General features: G+C 43.3%; 2 protein-coding genes across 4 annotated transcripts in view; one reads left to right on the top strand and one right to left on the bottom strand.

Annotated features, from left to right (window-relative positions):
* LOC118577357 (minichromosome maintenance complex binding protein) overlaps nt 1-2734 on the top strand; it is a 38024-nt gene extending 35290 nt beyond the window's left edge. Inside the window, exon 16 of the mRNA XM_036177526.1 lies at nt 967-2734. Coding sequence (XP_036033419.1) covers nt 967-1093 — 127 coding nt within the window. The 3' untranslated portion in view covers nt 1094-2734. The remainder of the gene's footprint in view (nt 1-966) is intronic.
* A 1617-nt stretch (nt 2735-4351) lies between these two features.
* Nucleotides 4352-20095, bottom strand: part of Inpp5f (inositol polyphosphate-5-phosphatase F) — a 95549-nt gene continuing 79805 nt past the window's right edge. For 2 of the 3 annotated variants that reach the window (XM_036194738.1, XM_036194749.1), the window contains 7 exons: nt 19607-19724; nt 16912-17110; nt 10084-10155; nt 8876-8949; nt 7933-8061; nt 7356-7443; nt 4352-5567 (listed from right to left, as the gene is read on the bottom strand). In XM_036194738.1, coding sequence (XP_036050631.1) covers nt 4421-5567; nt 7356-7443; nt 7933-8061; nt 8876-8949; nt 10084-10155; nt 16912-17110; nt 19607-19724 — 1827 coding nt within the window. In that variant the 3' untranslated portion in view covers nt 4352-4420. Of the gene's footprint in view, nt 5568-7355; nt 7444-7932; nt 8062-8875; nt 8950-10083; nt 10156-11458; nt 11724-16911; nt 17111-19606; nt 19725-20095 lie in introns of those variants that run through there. The other variant, XM_036194757.1, reaches the window with a different exon arrangement.

Below are 20095 nucleotides of genomic sequence, written 5' to 3'. Positions count from 1 at the left end.
GGTTGAGCAGATGGCTAAAGCTTTTGCCTAAGGACCAAAGTTCAGATCCCACCTGAAATCTGGGTATTCGTGGCCATGAGCAAACTGACTAGTCTAGTTATACCACCCAGCCCTGGGTTCAATTAAGAGACCTTTCCTCAAGGAATAAGGCAGGAGTAATGGAGGAAGAGTCCTGATGTCAGCCTTGGGCTTCCCACAAACACATGCAGACATGAAAAAGTCAAATCAAAAGAAAACCCACTAGGTGGAGCTCTGGGAATGCTATAGAAGATGGGGAGGAAAGACTGTAGGAGCAGAGGGCTCAAGGACACCACAAGAAAACCCACAGAACCAACTAACCTGGGCTCACAGGAGCTCACAGAGACTGACCTGACAGCCAGGGAACTGACCTAGGCCCACTGCATACATGTTACAGATGTGTAGCTTGATCTTCTTGTGGGACTCTTGACAGTGCATGCAGGGGCTGCTGCTGATTCTTTTGCCAACTTTTGTGACCCTTTTCCTCATACTGGGTTGCCTTGTAAGGTTTAATACAAGGGAGATGCTTAGTCTCACTGCACCTTGAAATGCCATGTTTGGTTGATATCCATGGGAGGCCTGCCCTTTCCTGACTGGCAAAGGAGGAGTGGGGGGGGGGGTAAGAAGGGGAAGTGATGGGAAGAGGCTGGGAGGAAACTGCGGTTGGGATATTAAAAATAATAATAATTATAAAATACCCAATTAAAAAAAGTATTGAGGGGTACACATTTACCAGTGATCTCAGCAGAACAGGCTTGTTTTCTAAGCTTTTGAGAACCACCCTCTAATTCTGTCTCTTCGGGCATTTCTTTGCAAGGTCATACTCAGCTTTGCTCATGTGTAGCAACCATATGAGCTTGTCTCCTGATGGGCTTTCAAAGCTTTCCTAGTTCTTCAGACATTAAGCTAATCTTCCTAACTCTGGGTAATTTTTAAATTTCAAACCAGGTTTCTGTCTCTGAGTGCTGGTCAGACAACACTGTCAAGAGAACGGTGGCTAAGAGCAAAGCAGCTGGAGTCTTCCAGAAAACACAGGCTTCAGCAGCACAAGTGTGTGAATGGGAATGAACTTTAGAAGAGAATGGGCCGTCTATACCCTCCGTGTTGTACAATTCAGACTCGTTTATACTATATTGTTTTATAAATAATTTGTATCCAAAAACAATGACTTCCTGAAATCAAGCCTGATGACGTCTAAAGTTTATATGATTCTCTGTAAGGGCTTTTACCTTACTGGTTTTATGGAATTTTGGAGTTTGTTTTATAATAGTTATGATGTACAAAGATGTATTTGATATTAAAGGTTTGATAATGATAATGTTGCTGATCATACACCATTTCCTTAGCCATGGCTGCATCTTGGGCCAGACTCTTGAAGTGCCAGCTTCACCTGAGGAGTTACTGGAAGAGCTGTATGCTCATTTTGGTCTGGTCTGAGTATGTCTAGGGGATGGACTTGCCACTGACTCATGTGAACTCTCTAGTGTCATTTTCCACATATCTGGCCACAGAAACTCTTTCTCACTTACCAGCTACTAACAGCCTGCAGAATTAGGCTTTTCCACGGCAGGAGTTCCCAACTTTTGGATTTCATAGACTAGTGTACCTCCAAAGATTTCTGGGGTAGAGTTGCCAATTGATTTTGCCAAGTCATTTGAAAGAAAAATCACTGTGATCACCCATTTGTTTTCATACAAGGACACTCTGACAAGAGACTCTTTTGATGGAATAAATGCAGCTTTGTGAAGGTCACTCCATTGTCCTTAGCTTTTCTCATACCCTGTATTTGGGAACTATCATTTTAATGGACTCTGAAGGGAATGCTGCCACACAGAACCTTGTCCAAACGTGAAAAAGTAGATTTAAATTGTAAACTTTGAGGGGGGTTAGAATCTTTCTATGGTGCTGTGTATTGAACCCTGGCCCCTCATGCTAGAGAAGTACTAAACCACAGCCTGTGGAGGGTGGGAACTTTTGGTCATTTAGCTGATTTGATGATTGTACTGCATTTTGAGCTTTTAATATAAGTTTATCAGATAGTTTCCAAGTGTGTTAGATGGATAACATCATTTGCTAGTGCAGTAAAGCCCCATACAGTTATAGGTAGGTTTTCCTCAGATCTATTCATTTTGAGATGTATATTTTCAAATAAGCAAGTTATTACTTATAATTTGCAAATTAATATAGTATAACAGTGATTGTGGCAACAATAATCTTCAGAAAGGTTAAAACATTGCTTTTAAGCCATTTGTGATGTACATGAAGATGGATTCATTTGGAAACAGATGAATTCAGTGATCCCTTATCTTTTTCCTATTAAAGAGGCTTACATTGACATTGTTAACCAAGGAAACAGGGTCAGCCTTGATAAATCAAGGAGTTAGCCTAATGAAAGGAAGTACAAACTACTAGTTGTTCAGCCTTCTTTTCCTAACCTCAAATCTATTTTTATAAGCTAATGTAAATAATGTTCATATTAGAATTCTAACTGGTTTTCATTTTTATAACTGGTAGATCTTCCTTCAACCTTTGAAAATAAAATGTTCACATAGATTTTTGAAAATGCATTTTTTCCTAGAACAAAGTTTTAGTTTATCTTGTCCAGCAGTACCAATGTAAACTATAATTTGCCAAAGAGAAGTCATAATTTTGCTTGATCTTACGGAAAAGTTCCCTTGAGTAACCTTGTCTAGTAAATAAAACTTCCAAATCACCAGTACCGTGGGCCTTTTTTCATGAATTAGAAGCACAGAATGTCATCTACCCAAGTCAAACTAAAAGAGACTGGAACCTTCAGCCTTTTGAGGCACATCCCTCCCTTGCCCGCACAGTGGATGTTCACGTTCGTAGCTCTGCATCAAGGCAAGCCGTAGCCCTCCCTGACCAGGCGTCCCTGTGCCTCTTAGGAAATAACTATCCTGTTCATTTCTATTGTCAGATCTCTTTGTGGGCCACTTCTGTAGAAACTCACACGCCTGTTATCTTCCCACACGTGTGTTATCTCAGCTGTTGAGCACTTAACTACTCTGAAGAGCCTGGAGGAAAAGATGGGAAAGAACAGACTGCGGCATCCAGTTTTTAATGTTTGTGATTTAAAATACAGTTCTCACTTTTTAAATACGAACACATTAACGGAAAAGTTGAAAACAAGTGTTGTTGTAGCAAACTTGCCATTACAAATTCTTTGATTGAAAACCAGACTACTATTAGATGTTATACAAGGAATTCTCATACACATTAATGCTTTGAATTACAGTAGTACTTTAATAGTCACAAGACTTGACACTTCTAATAAATAACAAAAGCAGAATGCTTATCAGAGTTACAACAGACATAATGTTTAACTGAGAGTCACTTCCCCAGAGGAAGACTCTAAGGGCCCCAGAGACATTGATACTTGGTGGAATGTGCCATACAGCTTTCTTACCCTGGGATGCAGAGGATGTAGAGAAGGCCAGTGTTCTTGGTGGTCCCTTACTGTATAAAACCAGTACTAACCTGTACTTTAGCTATGTTTCCCATAGTTCCTGAACCTACAAGAGATGATAAATGTCTCCCTTGAGTTAAAACTTGACATTTCTTCTAGAGATTCCTAGAGTCAATCAGTATACATGATCTCTTCCTTGAGCAGATGTATGTACTTTATGACAGGCAAGCCTGTGCTTGTTCAGGAATTTGGGAGGAAAAAATATGGGAGAAATTGGGAATCAAATGAAAGACACTGTTTCACCATTGCTAATTCTCAACTTCACAGGAATGCTTAAGTTGGTAAGACTACTTTTGGTTTTTTTTTTAATTTAGATACTTCCACACACTAGTAAATGTCACTAAAATCTAAGTATATAATTTCCCTTACAGAGGCAGTGTACGGAATGAGCCTGATAGACTAGCAGAAAAAGGCTAATTCTTTAAATGGGTGTATCCATCCACACTGCCTCTGCCTCACAGACTATCTCCCCTTCTCCCTCCAAACACTAGCTTGGTTCTTTCCTGAACCTTCCCGAGTGAGATCAACAAAGCGCTCTGCTGTGTATTTGGTACTCTGGCCTACAGTCTACGATGATCGCTTGTAGGCCATACATCTGAAAATTTGCTCAGGTTCAGACTCCTTGTAAAACAATCACCAATGAACATAATTACAACTTGTAATCCCTAAACTCAGTACAGATTAAAATAGCCTGATAGGGCCAGGCAGTGGTGGGGGACGGGCCAGCACTCAGGAGGCAGGTGGATCTCTGAGTTCAAGGCCAGCCTGGTCTACAAAGCAAGTTCAGGACAGCCAGGGATACACAGAGAAACTGTTTCAAAAAGCACCCTCCCCCCCCCCCCCAAAAAAGAAAAGTCCCACAAGTGAAAACTTCATTTTGAATTTTTAAATAAAGACTAAGATTGTGACTAAAATCTAAATCTGAATTATTCGTGTCTGGCATTGTGTAAACATATTTTTAAGTTCATTTTGCTGCATTTCATCAACCACTTCAGGTTCTGCTGGACTCTTTTGGACTTTGGCCACTGCCAAGTTTATCCCATGAGTTAGCCCAGCTTGGGTAATGCTAGCAACTTGGACCATGGAGCTACGGATCTTTGCAAAGGGAGAGACCGCTCTGCTGCTGCTCTCTGGAGAAGGAGTCACACAAAGCCCTGCCTCCAGTTCCAGCAGGCTGGACCCAGAGCTGGGGCTCTTCTGAGATACCACTGAATTGGCTGGTTCAACTGATAAAAACTGTGGGCCTGTCAAAGAACAAGAGACATTTAACTGGGATGGCCGAGAAGGTGTCTGTCCCATTGATTCTGACTGATTTTCTTCATTAGAAACATTGTTAGTCTTCTGATTTCCTTCCTCACTATTCTGAGACACAGACCTGGTTTCTGAGAGCTCAGTCATTTTGTTCTGTGCATCCTTTACAAATCTGTGGCAGTAAACATCCACCGGCTTGGCAAAGCCAGTCGGTATGCGTATGTTGTCGGCAGAAGGACTTTTCTTCAAGGGAGACTCCTGGCCTTTTCCAAGCCCACTTCTGTGACCAACAGCAGCCTCTGAGGGAGCATGAATGCTAATATCCGTGCTGCTGGCAGACTGGGATCGACTGCCTACTCGAGGTGCTGAAGCAATAATACCACAGCTTGGAAGAATATAATCTATTGGGCCTACACTCTCTAAAGAATTGGCTGGCTGTCTGTCTTCCTCAGACTTGGAATTGGTAAGGAATTCATCAGAATGGTACGAATCGTTATCTGAAGACACGTCCCCGTCAGACTCCCCTTGGACCTTATTATCCATCACTCCCGAGTTTTCCATGGTCTCAAGACTACTGTCCGATTTCCAAAGATTGACTTTTAAGTTTGGTTTTAGAAAGTTAACTTTCATTTCAGGCTTGGTAAAGTTTCCTAATTTGCGTAGGTTGCCAATGTTCACATTGGATTTGGTCTGTTTTACTTTTTGATTTAGAGATGAAAATTTGCTCATTAAAAAACTTTTCCCCTGGGCCAGAGATCCTTGGTTTTGAGATCTGATACCAATGATGTCTTCGTGAGGCTTACTGCTTTTCCTATAAGTCAGAAGAGAAAAAAAAAAGTTAATACCTCATAGAATCCAAAGTACCCACACCAACTAGTATCAGTAGAAATGCTTTGTAAGTAGCCCGGATTTCTTGGAAGCAGAGCACTGCTAACTGATAAGTCCAAATAACTGGAGTTGACACTAAAACACACCATCCAATAGAAAGATAAGAATGTAACTACATTACATGCTACATTAAAACAGGTGGGATTACAGTTTTACTACACACTAAATACTACACCTCAACAGACAGACAGAGACTCCTATCTTGTTCCTTTTTGCACCGGGTCTTTAAAATGGTCAGTGTGCAGTAGTGTGATTACAGCATAACTGAACTGGGACCAGTCACACTGCAAAGGCCAGGGCCTCCTGTGACCTGAGGCTGTCACTCTGAGAAGTGCTGTAACCACAGATACAGGTCTAGGACTCCAGCAGAGCACTTGCTGGCTGTAGTGGGGACCTGCAGGAACTCCAAGTTGTCTACATGCTCCAGGCCATTTTTTTTTAAAGATATGGGATATTTATATACTTAATGTGTGTTCTCTTATCTGTCATCAGATGTCTCTGTGCATGTCAGTGCTCAGGTCATGCAGGGTCACCTACCACAGAAGCACTGAGGAAGAGGAACCAGAAGAGCTGTCACAATTGAGAGTGGACAGGAACAGCTCTGCTAACCAACAGAACAGGGCTGACCAGTGCTCACAAGGAGAGTCCACATACTATAAATCTGAAATAACCTGTTGGCGGGAATTGATTTTTAAAACATACTGTCTTTCCTCTGTATACTAATGACATTTGTATGTGCCCTCTGGTCACTTTCAAGAGCTAAAAGAGCATCATCACTAGTGGTCACAGGAGACAGCACTTTCTCTAGGTCCTGGGAGCCATGTTTCATCAATTTTTCCATGTACTACTTAGCCAAGTAATCATGGAAAGGCTAGTATTTGCATTAAACACATCCAGATATTGAAATACAATGTAAGCACCATGTCACTTGAAGAAATAAAAACCTGGGTCAGTTAAGAATTCCTTAGACTGAGGATAAGGTCTCTAAGGTGTTGTAGGGTTAAGGGAGAGGCAAGCAAAGGGAAGCCTTCAGAGTGCATTCTAGACCCTTCTAAGGAGATCAACTAAGCATGAACAGATAAAAAGCAGCAACCAAACTTGTTACCAGTTGCATATTAAAGCTATGTGCCAGGTGTTTCTCTAAGCACATCACCATTCAGTCTGCGGCCCTTCTGACATTTCATGATCTCATCTAACAGGTAATAAAAGGGAAGGACCATGACTGAAGTATCATCCTCAGGGTTCCGGGGTGAGTGATAGAATCTACAGTCAACAGCGGGCTAACCTTATTACCACTGCTGGCCGTGGTGTGCACTCCAGTCCCTGCACTCTAGGGCTAAGGCAAGATCAAGAATGAAACTAGATCCCGTCTCACCAAAACCAGCTCAGTTGGCAGACTTCCCTAGCATGCATGAAACCATGCATTCAGTCTCCAGCACAGTATAAGCTGGGTCTGGTGGCATAGGTCTAGAATGCCAGCACTCAATCGGGTTTTAAATTGTATTACTTAGGAGCAGTGATACATTGGTGCATTTAGACAGTGTGTGAGGTACTTTGCTGTTATTCGGCTGGTTTTCTACTTTGGAGTTTTCCTGTTTTAAGACAGGCTCTGTCCCCACTCTGGCCTTGAACTCTTCCCCTTGCAGACGGTGGGATTTCAGGTGTACATTGCTGTGTCTGGCTCTAAATGATATCTTCTCTTGACACTGACCTCTCAAGCTTCTTCTCAACTATGGGAACATCCAGCCCCAAGGCTTGCTTGGTGATCTGCAGCATCTCTGCAATGCACTGGAGAGTATCTGAAATCCAAACACAGCCCTTACTAATCACCAAACACAAGAATATAACCCCAGCTTGAATTTAACTTATGGCCACAGATTTAAATACTAGTTTTATTGCCTACAACTCACAGAAAACTTTCTTGTTCACTACCCTCCGTCCTACTAATTCAAAATGTTCTAAATGATGATTTTAAGTCAAGAACAAAAGTGCTAAATGAACAGCAATTAAAGTTAGAGCTCACAGGGGTCTAATCACTGTGAGGTATGGAGACAGCACCCACGAGCAAGGACTGGTCCATGTCTGCTGCCACTAAGAGTAAGTGAGAAAAGCCACAGGACCCATATGACCTCCTTCAGGACCAAACACTCCAGCCACTCCAACAGACCAGGGATCTGAATCCCAAGAGGTCAGGTCTTCTACCCAGTGTCCCAAGCAATGGACTTGGAACAGACACAAAGCTGTTACTAAATTTAGCTCTGAACAACCGCCCCTCTCCTCTTTTTTACCTTTGCCGTCTTCTTCCGGACTGCGCATCACAGCTCTCAGTGTGTGGAAGTAACCGCTCGCTTCCTTACGCCTGTAGTGCAGTCGCATGCAGGAGAACTTGGGTTTGCCAAAGAGAGTGGGTTCAGGACCTAACACAAACGAGTATGTTTAACGTTTTTCACACAACATTCTCTTCCTTTACTTCAAACACACATATATGTCAGTTTGTGAGCATATTTCTTTTCATAATCTAAGTAAGGTATAAATTTATGACAGCTTGTAAAAATGGGTTGGTTTTGTTTTTGTTTTCGAGACAGGGTTTCTCTGTGTAGCTCTGGCTGTCCTAGAACTCACTCTGTAGACCAGGCTGGCCTCAAACTCAGAGATCCGCCTGCCTCTGCCTCCCAAGTGCTGGGGTTAAAGGTGTGTGTTACCACCACCCAGTGTAAAAATGTCTTTGTTTTTATTTATTTGTTTGTTTTTATTTATTTATTAATTATTTATTACGTATGCAGTGTTCTGCCTGCGTGTATGCCTGCAGGCCAGTAGAGGGCACCAGAACTCCTTATAGATGGCTGTGACCCACCATGTGATTTCTGACAATTGAACTCAGGACCTCTGGAAAAGGAGCCAGTGCTCTTAACCTCTGAGCCATCTTTCAACCCCCCCCCCCCTTTAAATGTTTTTATAGCATGGATTTCATCATTACATTTCATGCACATACATGTCTTCCAGTCATGACAAAGCACCCCTGTAGGTCCTCTGCTCTGTCACAAACATGATTTTATGAGGCTGTGAGTACACTTTTTCAGTAGAAATTGCTTAAGCTTTTTGGTCACTGGAATTATCTTTACAAGGCACAAGATGAAAGCAGCCATACCCATCACTAGTCTCTAAAGAAGAAAAGGGAAGTCCACCACCACAGAGGGCTTAGAGTGAGTGAGTTAATGTGTTTGCATTTACCTATTTCTATTTTTTCCAGATCTTCTAGGCTCAGCCGTTGATACTGGTTTACTTTATCAACTTCATCATCATAACTAGGAAAAGGGAGGAAAGAGGATAAATAAATGTCTAGTTGGCCTTGACTCCAAAGCTGAGGTACAATGTAACAAGCTACCACATGCAGTTAAAATCTTCCCAGCATGCATTCTAGAACAAAGAGTAACAGCCCAGCACTCAGGAGGCAGAAGCTGGTGGATCTTTGTGAGTTCCAGACCAGCCTGCTTGCTCTACATATCAAGGTCCAGGACAGCCAGGGCTACCTAATAGAAGACCCCTCCCCCTTTTTTTTCTTTAAAAAAACAAAAAGGTAACATCTGTAGTTTAACAAATGGAGAATTTTACATTCAAAAAGGAAATCAATTACAAGGCAAAAAATAATTTGTTTTATAAACAAAATGAAAATGAAAACAAACCTAATTAAAATGAAAGCAATATGCACTTACTGGAATACCTTAGTTAAGAGATACTAATAAGGAATAATGGGTCTGACACCTGAATCAAGGGAGAAAGGGGTCATGAGCTGTGATAAAAGGCTTGAAAAATGACAGGAAAATGGCCGCCCAAACCAAGCCTGAAAGTAAGGGGAACATTTATGTAGGAAATCCACGTTAAACCTGTATCCTGGGCAGCTCCAGAAACAGGCACTCCAGCTTCGGGAGTGACACGGTTAATAGTCTTTTTGAGATGGCGCTAACCACCAAAGTCACATAATTGATCATATGCTTGTAACCAAGGAGACACTGAAAGTCGCATAATCATATGCCTGTAACCATGGAGACACTGAAAGTCGCATAATCATATTCTTGTAACCATGGAGACACTGACGTGCGCATGCGCACACACAAGCCGTGCATCTGCAGAGCTGCATCATTCAGTGGCAAAAAGCTGCAAGGAGTGTCTAACAATGGAAAAATACAGTAGAACAAGCCATGATACATGGCCTCCATGATTTTTTAAAAAATGTGCGTAGTGCCCAGGTTTTGATGAGCACCAAGTAATACTAATCTTAAACAGTGATAAGTAACTCAAATTTTCATACATGATGATTTAAAGAGCTCAATGAAATTTCACAGCCATGAAAATAAAAAAAAAAAAAATGTTAAGAATTTTCAAAATCAAATTATTTGCCCAAAAAGCAAAATAAAAGCTTTAAATCAACGACAACTTACTAGGCCACGTAGTAGGCAGAGTTAGAAAGCAGTAGCAACACGTCCACATCTCTGTGAGCAGCATCAATGAGGCTGAACAGACATGACACCCAAGTTATTTTCATCCACATTTTTTTTCAAGCATATTCCTACTTACAACAAAAGATTGCCCAGGGGAACAAATGAGGATGAAATAGTTCTACTTCTGAAGTTAAATGTAATACAAAAACATCTATCCATTTGGGGAAAAGAAAAAAAATCTTAAAGCACCTCCCCCACCCCCACCTTTGAGGCGGGAGTAGATTTGGATAATGAATAGAAGAAAGGACCAGAGCCGGAAGGGCTGTTCCTAGCTATGGCCAGAAGGGGGCGCAGTCTTCAAAGGAAAGGGGATAATGTAAGAGGGGGACTTGGGCACTGATAGAGAGGTGGTTACTGGGAAGAAGAAAAGAAAACGTGACGCCCAGAAGGAAAAATCATGTTAATTCACATTTGCCAGTGTTCAAAATAGCATACTAGACACCAAGGATATTTTTGCACTACTAGAAAACAGCTATTTTGAAAGAGTCTTAGATAAATGAAACAGTTGTGAACATGGAGTAAGGCAAGACACTCCATTTTTCTCAGTATAGATTTCCCTTGGCTTCCAGTGAATCAGTAAACACTGCCCAAGGCCGTTTTGTCGCATTTCCCCCATTCCAAATACCAAAACAGACTATAATTCAGGTGAGCATTGAACCTTAAACCACTATTAAACCACTAAAGACATCAGTAAAATGCACATCTTGCAGGTTTTCTAATAAGAAAATGGCCAAGGAGTAATATAAATAGTCAACAAGCAGGCATACTCCAAACTCACATGAAATTTTTAACCTAATTTCTAATCTGGCATGAGAAGCCTTTTCCAGCCAAATTGATAAAGCTGCACTCTGATGGCTGGTTTTTAGATTCCACGGCAAGATATTCCTGCTTTAGGATTTCAAACCCATCTGCTAGTTCTATGAAAGCAGTAGCACACAACAAACAAAAAACCAAATAAGAAATATCGATTGAAGATGGAACTTGAGCCACTAAACAATTTGCCCAAGAATGAGGTCATTGTTAGAGGTACTGCAGAGAAAGATGGCTTTACCAAAACCTTCTCTGTTCTCCATCAGCACCACCTTGTCGCAACCTAAATCCAACAGCTTTAATTTTTAAATGAATTCCTCAGTTTTCACCTACACTTAAGACCTCAATGAATGAACTAGCACGGAAGCACCTAATAAAACACGGACTGATTCTGGCAGCCAGTATCTGAGTAAGAGAACATTAAATTCAGCGATGCTGGCAGCTTCGCAGAAAATGACGCAGAATGATACAGTAAAGGAATTGAGCTTTTCGCATGGATACTTACTGCATTATGAAAACTGCTGCTTGAGCTGAGCCACGCCACGCCACACCACACCACAAAAATTACATCACGACACAATGTTTATACGAAAAAAAACATCTAATTACAGTGTTACTTCCATCTTGGCTGCCTATTCTAGAGTTAGTATTTACAACAGTCAAAAACATTATGTCCTTATCTAAAAGCATTTGGCACGAAACAAGCGGTCGAATGTTGTCGGCCTTTTCCCCACCCACCCCATTTTTACTGCAGTCTTCGGTGCAGTATATAATCCCCCTGCCCACACACCCACCCCCTACCCTTAAAAAAAAAAAGAAAAAAACCCAGCACGTTTGATACGAACAAGAAAGAAAAAGAAAAACCCCTTATTTACCCCCCTCCCCCAGCATCGCAGCTCCTCGCTGCTGCCCTAATCATTTTTGCTTTCCCGCCACTGTGGCAAACCTTCCTTCCACACTATAAAAACAAAAATTGCCAAAACCACATGCAGCCCAACCACGGAGACAATGGTCGCATAAAAGGCGCTGTCTTCCGGGGACATTAACATCAGGCTTTGGAAAAGAAGTAATTTACAAGAAAAATACAGCCCCACAGGTACTTTAACCATAAGTCCTGCAAAAAGGAGGAAAATCTTAAAAGTCATGGCGAGAACACCATCCGACTTGGGCTCCGCAGCGTTGGCAGCCGGTGCGCGAGGCGCAGGGGGCGGCGGCCGATGAGAGCGCGGCATCTTCTGTCTGCACCGCACCTCGCGTCTGCAGAGAATGGCGCTGTGAAGCTTTCTCCAGGCACGCCCACTTCCGCTGCGGCTGGATGCCAGTGCGCGTGCGCATTGCATTTTGCGCATCTCGCGCCCTCGGCTAGAGCACAGACCCCGGCCCGGCCCGTGGATCTGGGGATGAGGGGGCTTTCGGCTTGTGCCTCAGCTGCAACCCGACGGAGCGTTCCTACTGTTGCCGTTGCCCCGCTCCTGCTGACCAGCAACACCCTGCTGACCGGCAAATAATCCCTGCCGAGGGCAGCGGAGCAGGTGCAGAGGGCAGTCTCGGCAGTTCCGCAGGTGCTCGGGGATGCGTCCGCAGGTCTCCTAGTTCCTTCCAAATCTAAGTCTCCTCTCTGCAGTCACCAAAGTCCGGCTGTCAGGCAGAGCGCAGGCAGGCAGGAGAAAAGTCCAGGAGAGCTGCTCCGGTCTGGTGTCTGCAGGGACGGACTGGGAGGCCGACTGAGCGCAGCGCTGCCGCACTGCGCACAGAGCAGATGCGGTGCGCGGCACCTGGTGCCGCGCGCGGCACGGTGCCGCGCCGCGCTGGACAATTCCCACGGCCGCTTCTGGCCGCCTCTGCATAAGGCGCTAGTAAACAGCTTTCCACAACAGTTTACGCTACTGACAAGGCAGTGAATGCGGCAACATCGGAGGAGCTGCCGAAATGGTCTTCAGGATAACGCACTACTACAGTAGTTCAAAAATAAAAACACAGTAGCATAAAAAATAAGACATCAAATATTTATATAAAGACAACTCACTCCTGAATTGGCGGTCCTGGCTTACTCCCCAGACCAGAATCCTAGCCCTGGTCTTGAGAAAACCTAATGTAGCTCAAGGACAAAATGACAAACGGTGTGGCAGTGAATTCACTGGAACAGGCACTTGACACACAAGCCTGGAGACCTGAGTTCCATCTTTCACACCGAAACAGTCCTACTTGGGCTCTCTCGCGTGCGCGCGCTCTCGCTCTCACTCACACGCTCTAGCTCGCTCTCACGCTCGCTCTTGTGCGCGCTCTCTCTTTCTCACACACACACACACACACACACACACACACACACACACACAATACACATTTTTGGTAACATCACACTGTGTAACAAACTCGGTAGGTAAATCAGGCTGGTCTCAAAATCACCAAGATCGCCTGCCTCTGCCTCTCAGAGCTGGAATTAAAGCATTGTGCTAGCGCGCCCAGAGCTACCTGATCCTCCCCCAGGCACCCAACGGTTTGGGATCCCTAGCTGCATTCAGTTAGCAAATATACAATGATTCTATAGTAAGATGCCCAGAGTATGTTTCTTGTGAAGAGAAAGGGGAAACCACACATGTACACCCTTAGATGAAAGAAAAATACCAGTGGCATATTTAAAGGAACTGAAAAAGTCACAACTGACAGCCACAAGACAGCAGACAAGAGTATTAGAAAGGCTTGTCTGCTAAGATGATAGCAACTGAGTCCTCCAGTTGGCATCTCCATGGAGAGTGATCCACCAGAACAAGATGTGAAGCTGGTAAGGGGCTTTTGTCCAGAAGAACAGGCACAAGAGAGAGCTGGAAACCACAGCAGGACTCCTTCCTAAGCCGCACTCATACGGAAAACCTGAGCCTGCAAAGAAGCCCTGACTGTGGTGAGCCACCAGGTGATTAAACACCTCCCATAAAAAAAAGGAAAACAAGCCGGGCAGGGCGGCACACACCTTTAATCCCAGCACTGGGGAGGCAGAGAGGAGGGTCAGAGTGCCAGAGCTACACAGAAAGACCCTGTATGGGAAAGAGAGGACGGGAGGGGGAGGGGAGAACAACACAGGGTTGGGGCTGTATCTAGCCCAGGTGGCAGATGCTTGCCTAACATTCAAGGAGCCCTCAGTTCAATGCATTTAGTTATACATGCCTGTAGTCCCAACCCCTGGGAAATGGGAGGCAGGAGGGTCAGAAATTCAGTCATCTACTATAAAATGAGTTGGAGACCAGCTTGGGATACATAAGGTCCTATCTCAAAAAGGAAGACGAGCATTCACCCTATTCAAGCCAACAGTCAAAATGTGACCTAAGGAGCTACTGGTTCCAAAACAGCCTCACCATGTCCTCCATCCGTCTTTCTATCCCAGAACTTCAAAGAAAACAGTTTCTAACAAAGCAGAAACAGTGAAAGAAGGGGGGGAGGAGCTGCTAAATGGCCACAAACTGGAACCACTTATAAAATGCAGCCAGTCTAATATGATCAACCTAGAGGAGAACCTTCTGGGACCTGAGTGGACAGTATCAAGTCTTGGCCACTGTGGGTGTCACAGAGGAGGCCAAGTCTGTGGCTTCTCTGACCCTTGGCTCTACGGTCACCTCCTGAGCAGCAGCAGCACACAGTTCTTTCAGACATCCCTTTTGCCCTGGATAGCAATGGAGTTCCCCAATACACCTCCATCTTAGACCTGAGGCAGATTCTTTGTGCTGAACAGCTGGCGAGCACAAGCACTCTGACTTACACTTGTGTCCCTGAGGGAGAAGAGAGTAACACTAGGAGCTTTGTCCAGTGGAGCAGGAAAAGCATACTCACTTCATCCTTTTTGGTGACTGACCAACCATGGAAGAATTAGAAGACAAAACATTCTATCAGGCAGAGAAGTAAATCTAATGATGAACTAGAACTAGCCAGGATATCCAACCAGAGGCCCACACCTAATGGATAAGAAGAAAAGGTACATTTTTTGGCCACGCCATGGTGGCACAAACCTTTAATCCCAGCCCTCAGGAGGCACAAGGAGGATCTCTGTGAGTTTGAGGCCAGCCTGGTCTACAGAGAGAGTTCCGGGACAGAAAAACCCTGTCTCAAAAAACAAAAACATAAAGAAGTCTATATTTATGCCTGACAACTGGTTTTATGAAAATCAATGTGAAACAATAAAAGCCTGGTGTGGGTCTTTAAGAAGCCACCAAAGGCTATGGCTTATTCTCAAGAAACAAAAATTCAGCAGAAAGGTCTGCCTGAGACCCAGGGGCACACAGCAAGGCACACAAAGGACCCTGGAGCTTAATTCCTATATGGAGTCAACCTCCTTGATGGTCAGATACATAGCCATGGGCTAGGTTAGCACCTACAGACTAGGCAGCAATAAGGACAGACCCAGATGAACCTAAATTTAAAGCTTGCGTCTCAGGACCCAATGTAAATGAGGTGCTTGGGAGGGAGAAGCATTTGGTGAAAATCTGGCAACTCAATGATCTGTGTATTTCAACTTCCAATGAAGAGAAAGTGGAACCTGCTTTGGGGGAATTACTCCATCTATCCAGACCAAGTATAGAGAAAAAGGATGTTCAGACCCTCACTATCTAGCATGTTATTATTAACAAGTTATTTTTGATCAAGAACTGTAGTCACAGATGTGCAGAAGACACTCACCGGCTCCCTATTAATCAGAAAAGCAAATTTTACTGCTATTACAGAGTAGGGAGTAAGTCACGCATGGTATCAAAGAATCCCAGAACTTGAGAGGTAGAGGCAAGAGGATCTCTGTGAGTTCGAGACCATCCTGGTCTACATAGAGATTTCCAGGACAGCCAAGGCTACACAGAGAAACACTGTCTCAAAAAAGGGGAAAAGAAGAAGTAGTGCATGTAATTGCTAAGCGTAGGGGAAGGGTGGGAGAAGAGGAGGCTGACCCCTCCCTGCTGGTTACAAGTGGAGACAGAAGCTACTGGGTCCCTCAGGTAAGTGACAGCTGAAAATTCACAACCACTGTGACTCTGTGGAGAGCCGTCACCTTCTGACCCTCCTGCCTCCATCTTCCAAGTGCTGGATCATAGGCTTGAGGTGCAAGTGGGCGAACCCAGGGCTTCCTGAGTGTGAGGGAAGCCTCCACCAACTGATCTACGGGTCCAGACTTGAGCAGCTTCTTAAAGACCTAATACTAGGCACTACCTTGTTCTACCACTGTTTTAACTAAGCCAGCAAATTATTGTTACCATTATTTACAATTTATTTTCAAGTTTTAGTTTTGTGTATATGTGTGTGTTGCCTGCATGTATGTCTGTGAGCACACGGGTATAGTTACTGCCATTGAGTATTTAACAAATGTAGCTGGTCGGTGTGCAGCTAGTCTTGTGGGTCCTCTTGTACCCTTTATCTTGAGAGTCCAGCTTCCTATATTGAGGCACACATATGTTTTTTTGTTCAGAGGTACAATGGTGCTTGTTATTTTTATTGGTATAAAGTGGTCCTGGACTTTCATAGAGTAAATCAGCCAATTCCTACTTGACATTTTTTTTAAAAAACAAAAACACCCAGTTTTGAGTGTTCTTTAAAGTGATGATGCAGCTGATCTATTTGAATGTTTTTCTGTTTTATTTCACTTTTTGAGAAAAGACTTCAGTCTATAGCCCAGGCTGTCCTGGAACTCAAGCAATCCCCCTGCCTCAGCCTCCCAAGTGCTGAAATTACATGTGTGAGTCACCATTTCAGGCCTGAATTTTTAACTCAAGTATCATATCTAAATGCTTCTTTCATGAGTGATTTTTTTTTTCAGTATCCCCTTAATTCTGCACCAAATGTGAGTATGCCTTGCACTAAAACTACTATGCTTGATGTAATCAGGTCCACACGTTATGGACAACTGCCAGTGTCAATGGTAACAAACTTATCAACCCCAGAACCTTAAGCAAGGTGAGTCCTTAGACCCCCCCCACTCCAGCTCACCTGGGGTCACAGTCAATTAGGGCCCAACCCCCATGGAACTTCTCATCACCCGGCAGCAGCAACTTCATGTAACTCTGTAAGAGCTGGCTGATGAGTTCTTGGTGGCTTCTCTGGCTTTCCCTGTGCAAAGCTTCATGCTCTTTCTCCTTGGTAAAGATGGAATACAGATCTTCTGTCACTGGAATGCCTTGCATCAAATCTAGGGCAGAAGCGTTAATACTATCATCATCTTAGCTTTACTAACCATCTTTTAGAAAACAAAAGAGAACCTACCACCTACAACAACAGAAGCATAAAAGAAAGTAGAAGCAGAAATCTTTCCCACATGAATGTAGGCTCAATTTTTTAGACTGGAAACCAAAAGCAAAACTAAATTGGGTGTCATCAAAATGACAAAGTTTTGTGTTTCTGGAAACATTTCATGGGTGAGAAGACTGGGCTTTTCCTGGCTTCAGATACGTCCTCCTGGGGCCTGGTGACCTGGGGCATCTTCCTAACCAACCACCTCCTGCTCTGTACTGTGTGTAGTCCTGTGCACTTTTCTTACAGGCCTTATTTATTGCTCCCCAGCTCCTGGGAGTCTCTCTATTGCACATGAAGATGAATCTCTCAAGCTGGACCTCATCTCAGATGTGAACGTTACAAACCCTGCAGACTTGAGTGATAAGTTCTGATTGGTCACACTAGTACCTAATGGGAAGATGGTACTCTGAGCAACAGGGAATGTAATCCCACGGGGCACAGACCAGTTGGAGTAGATGACATGTAGAGAGCATGTGGTGCTAAGGAAGAAGCAGCTTCTACTGCAGGAAGCCCCCTCTGCTGACACATCCTAGGGAAGAGGGCGCTGCTCAGGAGGCTGCAGGTGAGCCTAATGCAGTCTGCATGGACCTAATGCAGATCCTAGGGTGTGCCTGATGATGAAGGAACTGGCCTTCTAGGTCTCGTGAGAAGCCAGCTTGGTTGTTGAAGTCATAGGCATCACTTAATCCTGAGTGAAAGCTGCTGTCCACCTGTTAATGAGGGGCCAGCTTTCTGCCTACTGTGAATACATCTTTAGTTAGTGTGGACTCAGTGGAAACTGACAAGCAGGGATAAGGCTAACTGGAAGAGATCTTAAAATGAATCAGAAGTTACTCTGTGTATGTGATTTTTTTTCAATGAAATTTGAGTTTTTCAAATTAAAAACAAATTGCATTTCAAAAGACATCCTCATGAGAGTGAAGAAGTCCACAAACACATTGTGGAGCTTTGCATACTTAATACATAAAGAACTCCTAACCACTCAGCAATACAAAGCCAATCCAACTTTAAAACAAGCAAAAATCTTAATAAATGAACTAACTTCCTTCTGATGGGGTATGTAGCTAAAGCTTTAATAAACCATTATGAGTCCATTCCCTATGAAGATATCTTGGACACTGAGATCTAAGGCAGCTTATGGGAAAGAAGGTCTGCCAGCTACTGACCTCATCAAACAACTCAATAAGCTTCTATTGCTACTGGCCTCTCTCTCAACTGTGAGGAGACCAAGACAGACAGCTGAACTGAGGCCAGCACACAGCCCAGGTTCTAGTGACATAACAAACAGGTACATTCACTAATGAAAGGAAGAGACCTCTTTTCCCCTTTAAATATACTACTAAAATTCAAATCTCAGCCAGATGTGGTGCACGCCTTCAATCCCAGCACTCAGACACAGGCAGGGGGATCTCTGAGTTTGAGACCAGCCTTATCTATATAGTGAGTTCCAGGACAGCCAGGACTACAGGATGAGATCTTGTCTTAAAAGATCCAACTCTAATCACACTATGCATTTCCGGCAAATAAATCAAACTTTTTTGTTTTGTTTATGGAGATTAAACCCAGGGCCTCATATTTGCCAACTGAGTTACAACCCAGTTCTGAATGCAACTTTTTACATTAGACTTCTCCAATTCCGACTTGGTATCTGGCCAGGGTTATTTCACATGTGCTAAAATAATTGGATGAAAGGAAGAGATGTCCACAGATCACCCATGGCATATTTGGCTCCAACCCAGAACACTACTTGCACTTTCCTCCTGTAAACTGACATTTTCTTGTAAATTAAATGAACATGTTAATGCAGGACTCTTATGGGTAATCTACCTTCCCATTTTCTCTTCTACAAAGTAGCGAGTTGGTTGGGGTAACCTGTAAATGTGGTACCTTAACACCCTGTTAAATCATGCTTATGGAAAATAATGATGTAGTTGTATGATACATGACTAACAGGAAAAGGAAACCACCTGTTTACATGGCTTGAGCAACAGGAAAACAAACGCATTATGGAGATTGTACATGTTGAGGTTTGGGGGTACTGCATCCCACACACTGGGAGCTTCATTATGGAGATTGTACATGTTGAGGTTTGGGGGTACTGCATCCCACACACTGGGGGCTTCAATCCTGTTTTTCTATTACTTGAGTAACAAACTGAATAATACAAATGGAATTAGATGTTTCCTTTGTTGCTCCAGCCAAAAACACTGTCAAGTGAAATTTTCACTGCCTGTGAAAATTTGAATTTGACATATTAGATAAGATGCTCAATACAGAATCACAAGTACATTACAGAACACGGTAAATACAAGAAGCTGAATTCCATAAAGTATCCCTCTCGGAAGGGACTGCGGAAGGAAAGTTAAGGAGAGAGGGCCTTTCTGCTCCTTACCTATCACGGCTTGCCTATAGGCATCCTTGAAGCGACTGAGGTAGTACCTATTTGCCGAGTTGACTCCATCTTTCATAACTCCTGCCAACTTCCTCTCTCCCGTCCTGGTGAAGTCTCCCTAGCAAAGCAAAGGCAATTGTGGACATTTATTCAAATGGAAGAATGCTCTCAAAATTCATTTGGGACTTTCAGTTCAAGACAAGAACTCCATAGGCTTCCAAATCATGACTTTAAAGAGTCATAAATATTGTAGTTAAAATATGTACTAGTAATTGCCTCTGATCTAAGCATGCTAAATATCTATATGTAATATTTATTTATGGCATCAAGCCTTCAGTTAGATGGCCTCTAGCACAAAGCCATTCCTGGCCACTTGTAGAACTTCTAAGTCAAAACCAATTATATAACAAATACCAAAAAGATAGACAAATGTTTTTCAAGGCTCACACTGGTATAAAATCAAAACTAAAGTTTTGAGGGGAGAAGAAG

Source organism: Onychomys torridus, chromosome 1, assembly GCF_903995425.1.
Source record: "Onychomys torridus chromosome 1, mOncTor1.1, whole genome shotgun sequence".
In the NCBI taxonomy this organism is placed as follows: domain Eukaryota; kingdom Metazoa; phylum Chordata; class Mammalia; order Rodentia; family Cricetidae; genus Onychomys; species Onychomys torridus.
This window is presented reverse-complemented; position numbering and strand designations above follow the sequence as displayed.